This window comes from Pteropus alecto, unplaced genomic scaffold (genome assembly GCF_000325575.1).
Source record: "Pteropus alecto unplaced genomic scaffold, ASM32557v1 scaffold86, whole genome shotgun sequence".
NCBI lineage: Eukaryota > Metazoa > Chordata > Mammalia > Chiroptera > Pteropodidae > Pteropus > Pteropus alecto.
The window spans coordinates 22739657-22751105 of record NW_006442109.1 but is presented as its reverse complement, the minus strand read 5'-3'; the positions used below and the strand labels follow the sequence as shown (position 1 = coordinate 22751105).

Here is an 11449-nt window from a genome sequence, read left to right as displayed (position 1 = left end):
TCACTGTGGTACTTCTCAGCCAGAAATGTCTTCCTCATACCTACATTTCACTACCCTACTCAGGTTCCCTTCTTTCTGCTCCAAACTTATGATCTCCCGCTCCTTTGAACTTCTTTCAGGAACTTGTAATTCAACACTACATAATTTAGCTCTTCCTCGTATGGTTCAGAAGTGTGATGTTTAGTGGCTTTAGAGTTTGTAGCAGAGATGGCCAAAGATGTTTGCTCTCTTTTCATTAGGTCAGGTTGTTCCTGGGACACAGCTACCCAGCCATTCCATTTCCCAACCCCTTTGCATCTTACTGGGGCTATGAAACTAATTATGGGCAATGAAAAGAAAAGTGATTTACAATGCTTTTGGGCGGGGGCTGTTACAGTATCTCATTTGCCATGGTCACTCTTCTTCTTTATTGATGATTTTGGGTGCCAGACATTGGAAACAGTAGAGGTGCCTAGATTCCCTAGTCTCCACCTGGACAGTAACTTTCCAGGAGAGCCAACCAGGAATATCTGCAGACTTCAGGCAAGAAATACACTTTTATTAAGTTAAACCACTGAGATTTTTCTTGACCAAAACAGAGTTAGATCAATTTAGGACAGAATCCCATCTCAGCCACTTGTTAGCTGTGTGATGTACCCTTCCTGGGTCTCATATTCTCCATTAATAAGAAGGGTTGAATAGTACCTAACTTTGCAGAATGATTATGAGGCATAAATATTTCTGAAGTGCTTGGGACATTGTAGAAACCAATTATTCTCTGGAATGTGGTGTGTGTGTGTGTGTGTGTGTGTGTACATGTACTCCTGTGCAGTGGCTTCATGTGTGTTAATCTTTTCACTAGATGGTAAATCCCTTGAGTAATGGTTTGATGTTGTAGACCTCTTCTGCATTTGCCATAAAGCCTAGCATGGTGCATAACACATAGAAAGTCTCAATAAATATTTACTAAGAGGCAAAAACTATCTTGGTTTAGAACATAAGCAAAACTAACTTCCTGCGCCACCTCTTTGATGATCTCCTGTCTTAGGCCACCCATCGCCCACCCATCCCATCACATACCTCCCTTTATTTTCTTCTACCTACGACCCTCCCCTGCTGGTCTAGTTGCCTCAGCTTCCCACCACTCCACCCTTTAAAGTTTTTTCTGTGTGTGTGTGTAAACTTGTGACTCGGTGAGTAAATGGGTGTATCTATTTGGATAAAAGTCCTTTTGTGGGTTGTAACCAACAGAGCAGAAGCCAGATGAAGAAAGGAGGGGGCTGATTATTGAGGTATTTGGAAACAGATCATGAGGAAACCATGCTAGAGGTGATCTTGTTTCATATTTTTGTAAATGAGCTACAGACACGAGATGCATGATGAAATCTCTAAGTTGGAAGATATTGCTAAGCACTTCTGCCCAGGATAAATATTAAGTTGATGAGGATCAACTGTCTCATCGGATTGGTATGTTGAGACTTTGGGAATTGTGTCAATGTGTTTTTAAGAAGAGGACACATATTTAAGAATAAGAACAATGAAGGAACAATGGATTATCTGAAGTTAGTTTAGCTTACTTAATAAAAATCAAACTCTGTCTTCCATTATTGGAGAGGCAGTTGAAGTTCAAGTCTCATAGTATTTGACATGCTTTTTACACATAAGTATATTTCCTAACTCTTCTGACAAAAGCTCTGTAAGAAAAGGAAAGTTATGCCAGAGTACTTGGATGATAGTAGATAGAGAATAAATTCCCAACCAGTAGGAGGCAAACTTTTTTTTCCATGGCCCTATTCAAGAAAATATTTAAATGGTTGGACACACACACTTGCACATACATATGCACCATCCAGAAATGTAATATCTACGACTGTAGTAAAGCATTTAAAAAATTATTTCGCTGATATAGGAATTTCATTTAGGGAGAGCCAAACTTTCAGAAACATGTATAATTAGTACACATTCCATTACCCACTTGAAAATTTGGCCTTTTGAACATATTTTGTGTGAGATGAGAACTGGGGGTGTGGAGTGGAGGGAAGCTGGGAGGCGTAACTGAGGGATTAGAAAGTGAAGTGCACGTGAATCAGTCACAGACCAGGAACAACAAGGGGACAGTCCACCAGGACGTCACTCCTGGAAGTGTGGTCTGCAGGCAACACTAAGGGCAAGACAAGTGACACTCTCTTCTCAAGTGCACCCTAACTATGGGCTAGCTACCTGTTTTTATAAATAAAGTTTTATTGGAACAGTTTGGGCATCACATGGATGTTTGTTAGAAACACAGAATCTCAGGCCCCACCACAAACTTTCAAACTCATAATTTTAAGAAGACCCACAGCTGATATGTGAGTCCATCAAAGTCTGAGAAGGACTATTCTAGGAGATCTCAAGGCAGGCTAAATGGACATGTGGCTGTTCTAGGCAGGCTGATTTGGTGCCTTCAACTAGATAGTGTTTAAATATTATTTAACATTTACTTAGTAGAGACAAGGAAAAAATGTTTTTTTTTTTTCTGAACTAAAATGAATCTTTCTTCAGATTCCACATAGAAAATTAATTACATGCATTGAATGTGACATAACATTCAAACTTATTTGTAATGATTTTTTATTTCATATCTTTTTCATCATCTATAATCAGATAGTCCTTCACACATGAAATACATGGAAATATGAGCATTATTATTCAAAATACACTTTAAAGTTCCTCTTTCTAACTCATACTGGCAACAATATCCCACTTTTTTGTAGTTCTTGTTTTGTCTTCAGTTTTTCTTTTGCAGTTTTCTGAACCAGAAAACTTTTTGGAAGGCATATTAGAGATTTAATTTTTAGGTAGCAGAGTGCATCACTCATTCTTGGTAAATGGTACCATGTCTTTATTTCTACATTTTAAGATTGAGTGGTGTGAGCTTGGAGTCAGGTCAGCGGGCTGGATGGTAGCCTGACCCCATATCCCACCATGTAACTTGTATACTCTTAACAGAAATTGATTGTTTCTTAAAAAGAAAATGTCCATTTTCACTCCAGAGAACTGTCTGCTTCAAAAGAACTAATTTACCTTGTAAAGGTGGAATGAGGAAACGGGTTAACTGGGCCCTATTTCTGATTTAGATATTTTTAGGGTTTTCCCCCAACATTTTGTTATGAATAGATTTCACATTGGAGATGTTGACTCCCTGAGAACTACCCAGTGTGGGGGCAAAAACCGCAGTCTTGCCCCGAGGCTACTGTGAATGACAGTCATGGGATAGGTTAATGAGACTGGCAACCACCTGGCGACATCCACACCTCTCTGCTGCTTGATTGTTTCCTACTGATGCCACACTGTAGGCTCCAGTGAAAAGATATTGTTTGAAGAGTCAGAAAATGTCAAGGTTGATGTTATTATGTGACAACCCAACAACCTGTAGACCAGCTGTTAACAGTGGATGGGATGCATATCAGAATTACCTGGTGAATTTTCCCAAGCTGCCTTTCACAGTGGGCCTGAAGATTTGGAGCAGTGGTTCTCAGACTTGGCTGTAAATTGGAATCACCTGGAGAGCTTTTAAAACTAATAATGGCTGGACCTCAACTCCAGAGATTCTGAATGAATGGGTCTGGGGTACAGTCTGGACATTGTGATTTTTAAAAACTCCCTGACTCATTCTAATGTGCAGCTAAGGTTGATGTGAATTCTTTGTAGTGAGAAAAAAGTGGATATATATAAATTGCCCTAATACAAATATATATACACATAAAAATTACCCTGACTAATGTAATTATACATATATTTATAAATTTATGTAAGACTCTATACAGCCTAGAAAAATATACTATACATATATATTTATAAATATATACCCATACATACATATATAAACATATATACATATTTATAAATATAATAAATATATAACAAATAATCCCAAAATATCAGTGGCTTAATGTAATAAAGATTATTTCTTGTGTGTATGGATGATTGTGTATGTGCACGTGTACATATGTATATCTATATACATTTATATAGATATTATTATTTTTTTCGGCTATACCTAGAAATGGTATCTAGTACTTCTGACATCTCAATGGCCCCAACCTAATTTCAGAGGAAGTTAGCAGATGTAGTCTTTTTGTGGGCGCAGGAGTAAAAAACAGGGTTGGTGAGCATCTAGTCCGTTTCTGTCATGTGTTAATACTATGAAAATGTTTATATTGTCCTTATTTGACATGTGTTTATAATGCCTTTATTTAAGAACCATGAGCTTAGAGTTTGTGTCAACATTTAAAATTAACTTTATAAATTACATTTGTCTTACATTGGTAGAATCAGTAAGATTCTAAAGCACTTTTCAGGGTGACTCTATAGTGTAGTGGTTAGCACATCTGCTTTACACACAGGAGGTCCTGGGTTTGTGCCCCAGGTGAGCCAGGCCCCGGGTGTGCGTCGCGAATGCGTGGTGGGGGAGACGCCCCACCTTCAGTGATCCAGTTCTTAAGGGGAAACAGCAACATCCATAGGTCAGGGGTGGAAGTGGGGGTGAGGATGGGGGTGGGAGAGAATTCAAGAGGGAAAAATAAATAAATAAATAAATGAAGCACCTTTCAGTTGTAATTTCAATAAAAATTGTCATGGAAGGAGTGAGTAAAGAGACCTCGGGCTGTCTAGCTCTGCTTTAACTCAGGCAGTTCTGCCTATATTATGTATGTTAGATTTCAGGGTAAGTTTCATTTAAATGTAGGAATCTAACTCTAAAAATGAACTCACCACTGAAAAATCACCACTTTGCAGTATTTTGTGGGGGAGATATGCTAGAATGGTGTTTCTGATTTTGGTGATTCGTAAAGAACTAGACATGGGGTCTTGTAGCTATCAAGGTGAATTTACTACAGAACCATATCTTGTCCCTGTCTCCTAGGACTGTGGGAAGTGAGGACATCTGCACCCTGCCACTTCCTTCAGAAGCCTGCAGTCTAAGCATGTCTCTACCAAAGATACATCTGGGAGAGAACTACTTTGTCTCCCCCTGTTTTAAAGTTCCTGTAAGCTAGGAACCTGGCTTCATTTATCTTTGTCCCTAGTGCTTCATGCAGGTGGCATAAGGTAAGTGCTTACAAAATATTTGTTGAGAACAAAGACAAAGAGAGAGAAGATGGTTTTTCCTATTTTCACTCGTATTTTTACTTCCTCCAATCTTAGTCATTGATTTATTCAATACATATTAAGTGCCTACTGTGTGCCAGGCACCAAACTGGGCAATGGAGCTATGAGGACGAAGCAGACTCTTGCTTTCAGAAGTCTTATATGACACAGGAGAGGCAGCATACATATGTACAATACTGATCTTGTGAGGATATAGGGAAGGTGTTATTATTAATTCCAAAATACCGATGAGGAAAACGAGACTTAGAGACATCATGCAGTTGCTGTGACCAAATAACTTAGAAAGGGAACTAAGACTCGAGCACAGCTTTCAGACCTCGCATTTCCTGCAGAGTCAGGATTCCAGACCAGGCACTCCTGAGGACCTCAGGAACTCAGGACCATACTGAACTCTCAGTGAATTTTCTTTACGAGACAAGGAGAGGTCAAAATTCTCTGAACCGAGAATCACAGACCCTGAGAAAAAAATGTGAGATGGAGAGCATCAGCCTTTGGAAATGGTGTCCCTGACTTCCAAGTCTTCTCAGGTAGACATGAGACCAGTGTGGGTGGACACGGACTGGATGGGCATGATCAGGAGCCATTTATTTCCAGGGAGCTGGTTCTGAAGCAGACTGACTGCTGGGCTCAAAGCTTACCGTGAATGGCCCACAAGAGAGCCTGCTATGGTCAATCTACAATCGTGTAGGAAGCAATGGGCCTCAGGGGAGCTTGCGACTCTACTTGGGATGATTGGAGTTGGATCACAGGACTGCCCTAGAGAGAGGTACAGTGAACACGCTGAAGGAGTATAATCTTGGTGTGACCGAAGACAGAAAGGCTGAACAATACATCATGGTGATCTCATGTAGCAACAAAAATACATACACACAAACCCAATCCAGTTTGTCCGACCTTTGAAATTGATATATCAAGGGCTCATTAATCTTTCCTGACAGATCTAGCCTACTACCTAGCAGAGATTTGGGGGCCACCCAGAGCAGAGCTCATCATGCAGACACAACAACACAAGCCTGTGACCTCTTTCCTTCAATAGCTGGTGAGCTCAATGGGAGATGTAATTATCATCAAGATGTTTTCAAATGTCTTCATTTCCAGAAGTAAAAGCTGAATCATTCAGGTTTGATTTAATTCTCCCCCAGAGAGAATTTTATGTTAAAAAGGAAACAAACCTCTTCTGATGATTGCAGTTCCCAGCACAGCTTCAAACACATCAGGTGGAGTATGGAAGTTACCTAGAGTCTGCTCAATGGAAGGGTTGCTTTCTGCTAAATGTCTCTACCTCAGTGTTACTTAACTTTGAACATGAGCTAAGGATGCTAGAAAAACTGAGTATAATGCCTTCTAGCTGACGATGTAACCAACACTTAAGGGGCAGAAGGGAGCAGAGAGAGACTAATGCATTTATTTATGAAATGGGAATAGTAACAGGGATCAAAAATAACAACGAATATTAATTTATGTGGAACAAAAAGAACAATGGATAAAAATGAAAGCAGAGAGTTGAGCTAGCAGGAAATCACACCCACTTACCTGCTATGACTTCATTCAGTTAAAGAGGATTCTTCTACTGTTCAAGGATAAAAAAATGAAACTGGCGTCCATTTGAAGGGGTAATAATTCAGGCTTGGATCAAGGATGCAAACCACCCCATGTCCTAAAAAGGGCTTATGGCTTTGTTTGCCAAAAAAAAATGAAACTGACGTCCATTTGTAGAGGTCATAATTCAGGCTTGGATCAAGGATGCAAAACAGCCCATGTCCTAAAAAGAGGCTTATGGCTTTGTTTGCCAAAAAAAACATTTTGGATTCATTAGCAGTTAGTTGAAATAACAGATTTTGTGATATTGCCAGGTCCTGCCAAATGTTAGCTGGATGTCAAATGTACAAGACCCTCATGTTTATATAGACATTTGTGAGAATGTCAGAGCCTTTCATTGAGACCCAATCCTGTAAGTGAACCCAGTCATGAACACACATGGAAGTTTGCAAAATCAAATTCACAGCCTTCTTTTTTTCACTCTATTCCTAAATTCAGAATAATACTGAGAATCCTTTCCTAACAATACATAATATTAGGCTCACATTGGGTTTCAAAATATTTAATAAAGTAAATTTTTTTAATAAAGTGTTTAAAATTGGCAAGGGGAAAATAACTCTGTCTTCAGCTATGTATGTGAAAACTAATCTAGAAAAAGTAATAATCTTCTAACATTTAAAAACAAACCATTTAACAATTACATTTCTAATATACTTCCAAGAATATAACTAGAGTTAAAATCAGAACAAAGTACATTCTGTGGATAAAGCTGACTGTGATTTTAAAATTTCTAAGAGTTTATAGGTATGTAACTTTTAAGTATACTAATATAGTATCAACCTAATTGTCCTTTATTTTGATTCCTCTAATTTACAAACATGATTTCTGAAGTTTAACAATATTTGTAATGGCAATGTCCAAAGTAATTTTGGCTGAGTAAAGTGCTATTTGTTGAACAAAAATGTAGTTGTTTGTGCAAGTTTAACATTTCACAAGGCCAGTTGAGTTCATTTCAGCCCTACTTACAAAATAATTACTGGCAAATGAAATGGGCTGGGGGGTAGAGACAAGACGTTTTTCAAGCTTCTGAGCGTTTTACAAAACCAAGTTCTTCAACCATTGAAAGTAAAATTGCAAGGTCACAATTAAAAGGTACAGGTTTAAATCTCAGAATTAAAAGGGTTCCAACAAGAGGAATATTTACAATGGAACAATGAGGAAAATGTTTCGTTACAGTCAGAAACATGGAAAATATGCGGTTGAAAATTGTTGGCTCTGAAATAAATAAAATCCAGACTGAGACTATTAAAAATATCAAAGTGATCTACTATGTGCCAACTCTATTTTCTTCTGTTGTTTGTTATAAAGAATATCCATTATTGAATATAATGCAGTTCTGGTTAAATTATCAAAGACATTTTCCGTATGCAAACTGTTGTTTACCATATGCTCCATATTCTTCTCTAACAATTTTAGTACACTTCCATCATAGAACCAAAGGCACAGAATTAGAAAGGAAATTTTGAGTCATATTTTAACTTCTTAAGCGAGGTACAAATTTCTTCCAAAATAGTTCTTTGACTCATATCTGTTGAGCACCTATTATAAGCAAGATTTTTTTTTTTTTGCATGGCAAAATAAGAGATACAAGAAATATTTCAAGATGTTCATGGCCTGTTAGGTAGAAAAAAGCATCCTTATCCACTGGCTGCCATTATGCTGAACTGAAACCCTCTAGCTAGTGACAGGGAACTCACCACATTGCAAGGAAACATTCTCTCAGAGAGTAGCTTGAAACTAGAAAGGTATGTGCTAAACTGAGCTTTACGCCAACTGACTCTGGTTTTGTCCTCTGAAACATATCTACTTCTTCTTTAGCTTAGCTCTTTGAAGATTTTCAGAGGACTTGGCTGTGTCCTATATGGTTTCTTCTCCCTTCATGTAGCAATCTCATTTCACCTTTATTTTCGCTACTCTTTACTTTACTGGTGTTAAGGATTTTAAAAATCATTTCGTACCAGTTGAATGAGTTTAAATTGTTAAATATTCAATGTTGCACTTAAAACTGTATTTTCAAATTATTACATTTAAAAAATCAAGAGTTATAGCATTCAATTGGATTCAATTTGGAATTATCCCTTTGTAATTAGACTAGCACTGACTAACAACAGATGTTTAAGGGGAAAAGAAGGATGGAACACCTAAGGCTTGCCAATGCTGTGTGTATATTTGAGGGGAGGGGGCATGATAAATCTTTTATAATGAAACGCATGTGCTCTAAGACAATGACTTGATATTTTAAAGCACTTAAATCTAGTAGTTTAAAAGTCACTGGAGTAATTAAGTCATGTTTTAGAAATGATGCTACAATCTAAATTTCATATTGGTGAGACATAATGCTGCTGTCAAAAATGAATTACAAAATAAGGGACTGACTCAAATATGTTAAGTTTTCTTCTAGTGGTTATACATTTGGCACCTTTAGAAGCTGTAACTAATGGACTTAGGATAATTTACATTCAGGAGACTTTATTTAGCCTCCAGTAAAGCCCTTCCAATCCCACGTCCATGCAAGAACACAAAGCCAGGGAATACACTAAAAAAAGAAGAGACTGTTTTATTGTGACATTTATGACATAGACCCCTTGTTGACAAGAATGACCGAGGGTAAGCTTGGCAGACTGCACAGATGTGATGAAGAATGCACTGGTGATCCTCTGGCTGCTGAGGCTGTTTCCTGGTCCTCCCAGACCTCCATGCACGTGTGGGCCAGTCACAGAAATTTCAATACCACTTGGTGTACACATTTAACAAGTCTTTGGTCTTAATAAGCACCATTACAAACCCTCACATTAAGGGCATTATTATTCTAGTTTATAAATGTTTCAATGATAAAAAATAGCACGATTACAGTATACACACACTTAATTTACATGTAATGTATTATACTCATAACTGAGATAAGCTACTGTACTAACTTGGGTTGATTGAAATTAATGAAGTATTTGAGCTGAATACTTGTAATTTGGTTTCTAAGTTGTGTAAATATTACAGTGCATTTATGAATCTAGTTTGAGAATTTACTAGCACCAAATAGATATTAGAAATGGCCAACCTAGTACTTGTATTTGGAGAAGCAAAGTTTACAATTTGAAAAATACAACAGTCCATCAATCGAAAGCACATTCCTGTATGTTTGCTAGAAGGATGGCATGTGAGCATGAATAGCCAACCTCAATGGAAATACACATCCCATCTTTCAAGAACTGACACATATGACAAGGTAGCTTAGCTACATACACGAGAAGCCTGAGAAAGTGGTTGTTTGGAACTAGGGTAGTCACCTGTACCTTGCTTTTGTAATACAAGAATAGTGCTTATTTATAGAAATTTATGTGGTAAAAGATTGTACCTATGATATGAAGATTCTGATTGGGAGAAAAATTCAGTTCTACCTATCTATCTTTGTTTTTTTAATTATTTGGTCTCTGGATGGTGAATTAATGGAGCAAAATCTGAATTTTCATCTTCAGATTATCACCCAGTTCACCACTGAGGTAGTCTTTGTCATATTTATCTTCTAGCTGATTAAGTTCTTTCTTTTTATAAAGTGGAGTACTACTGATTTGTAATGAATAGGTTCCAGCCACTGGCTTCTTCTTTGTGAAGTGGAGGTAGCTGATCCCTTCTTTTTGGTTGATTTTGAAGAAGCCATTTTCATTTCCAGATTCGATCAAGTATCTGTTGTGATTCGTCAGAGTTGTAAGGGCTGGAAGGAGTTCCAGGATTCGAACCTTGTTACTGATGTGGGAGATATTAAAAGCGAACATGGCTGTCTTCTCAATGTCCCAGCTCGCAAGACTCACATTGGCTTCTATCTCAGGCTGATCCTGGAAAGACACATGGCAGTGTGTTAAATAAAATGTAAACATGCCATTTATTTCCCATATTAAAGAAAAAGTGACTCGACTGTATCATGCTAATACAACTTTCTTCTCATGTATATATTATGTTGAAAAGTCATGTTCATAAAATGCTTTGTTTAGACAACAAATGTGTTAAATTGGCACATATTTATAACATTCAAAAATATTAAACTTATGTGAAGAAGAAAGGCATATTGAAGTCACTTGTATTTGGAGGTCTTTTAATGCAGGAGGTCTCAAAGTGTCCCTGGACCAGCAGCAACAGCATCCCTGGGAATCTGTTAGAAATGCAAATTTCTGGTGCCACCTGCAACCTACTAAATCAGAAACCCTGGGGATGTTGCCCAGAAATCCACTTTAGCAATCCTTTGAGATGATTCAGATGACTACTCAAGTTTGAGAAACACTGTTTTAAAAGATTATTTTCTTTCCAAAGACTTATCTCATTTCCCAAACCACAGTGGATGTGTTGTAGCACGGATGTGAAGAATCAGTCTATTTCAATTTTGTTCACTGGTGCAAAACCTTTCTCTCCGATGGCCACACCTATGAACCTATTTCCTAACTCTGACGATCTGCTAATATTCGATGCTTTTCACCTGGCTTATTGCTTGCCTCTCTGGGACCAGATGTGCTGGATTCTCCGGGCTGGGAGCCAGAGGTCTGGGTGAATATCTGTGCACTTCTGAGTTGACTGAAAGGCTGCAGCAGCCGTAGGCAAAGAAAACCAGGCTGCTGGAGCTCCATGTTGTTTTTGTCTAGAATCCAATTCCCTCACACTCCACATGGCTCTTTTCAGGAGAGGAGCCTCTAGCTTTCAGAACTTGGCGTCCCCGTGTGGGGAGCAATGTCACTTC

General features: G+C 38.1%; 1 protein-coding gene and 1 long non-coding RNA gene across 2 annotated transcripts in view; one reads left to right on the top strand and one right to left on the bottom strand.

Annotated features, from left to right (window-relative positions):
• Positions 1-4888: 4888 nt before the first annotated feature.
• LOC112469595 overlaps positions 4889-11449 on the top strand; it is a 9457-nt gene continuing 2896 nt past the window's right edge. The window contains exon 1 of the long non-coding RNA XR_003042704.1: positions 4889-5067. This is a non-coding gene — a long non-coding RNA (uncharacterized LOC112469595). The remainder of the gene's footprint in view (positions 5068-11449) is intronic.
• The window catches only part of FBN1 (fibrillin 1), a 220616-nt gene continuing 218425 nt past the window's right edge, over positions 9259-11449 (bottom strand). The window contains 1 exon segment of the mRNA XM_015595908.2: positions 9259-10556. Within this exon segment, the coding sequence (XP_015451394.1) occupies positions 10167-10556 (390 nt within the window). The 3' untranslated portion in view covers positions 9259-10166.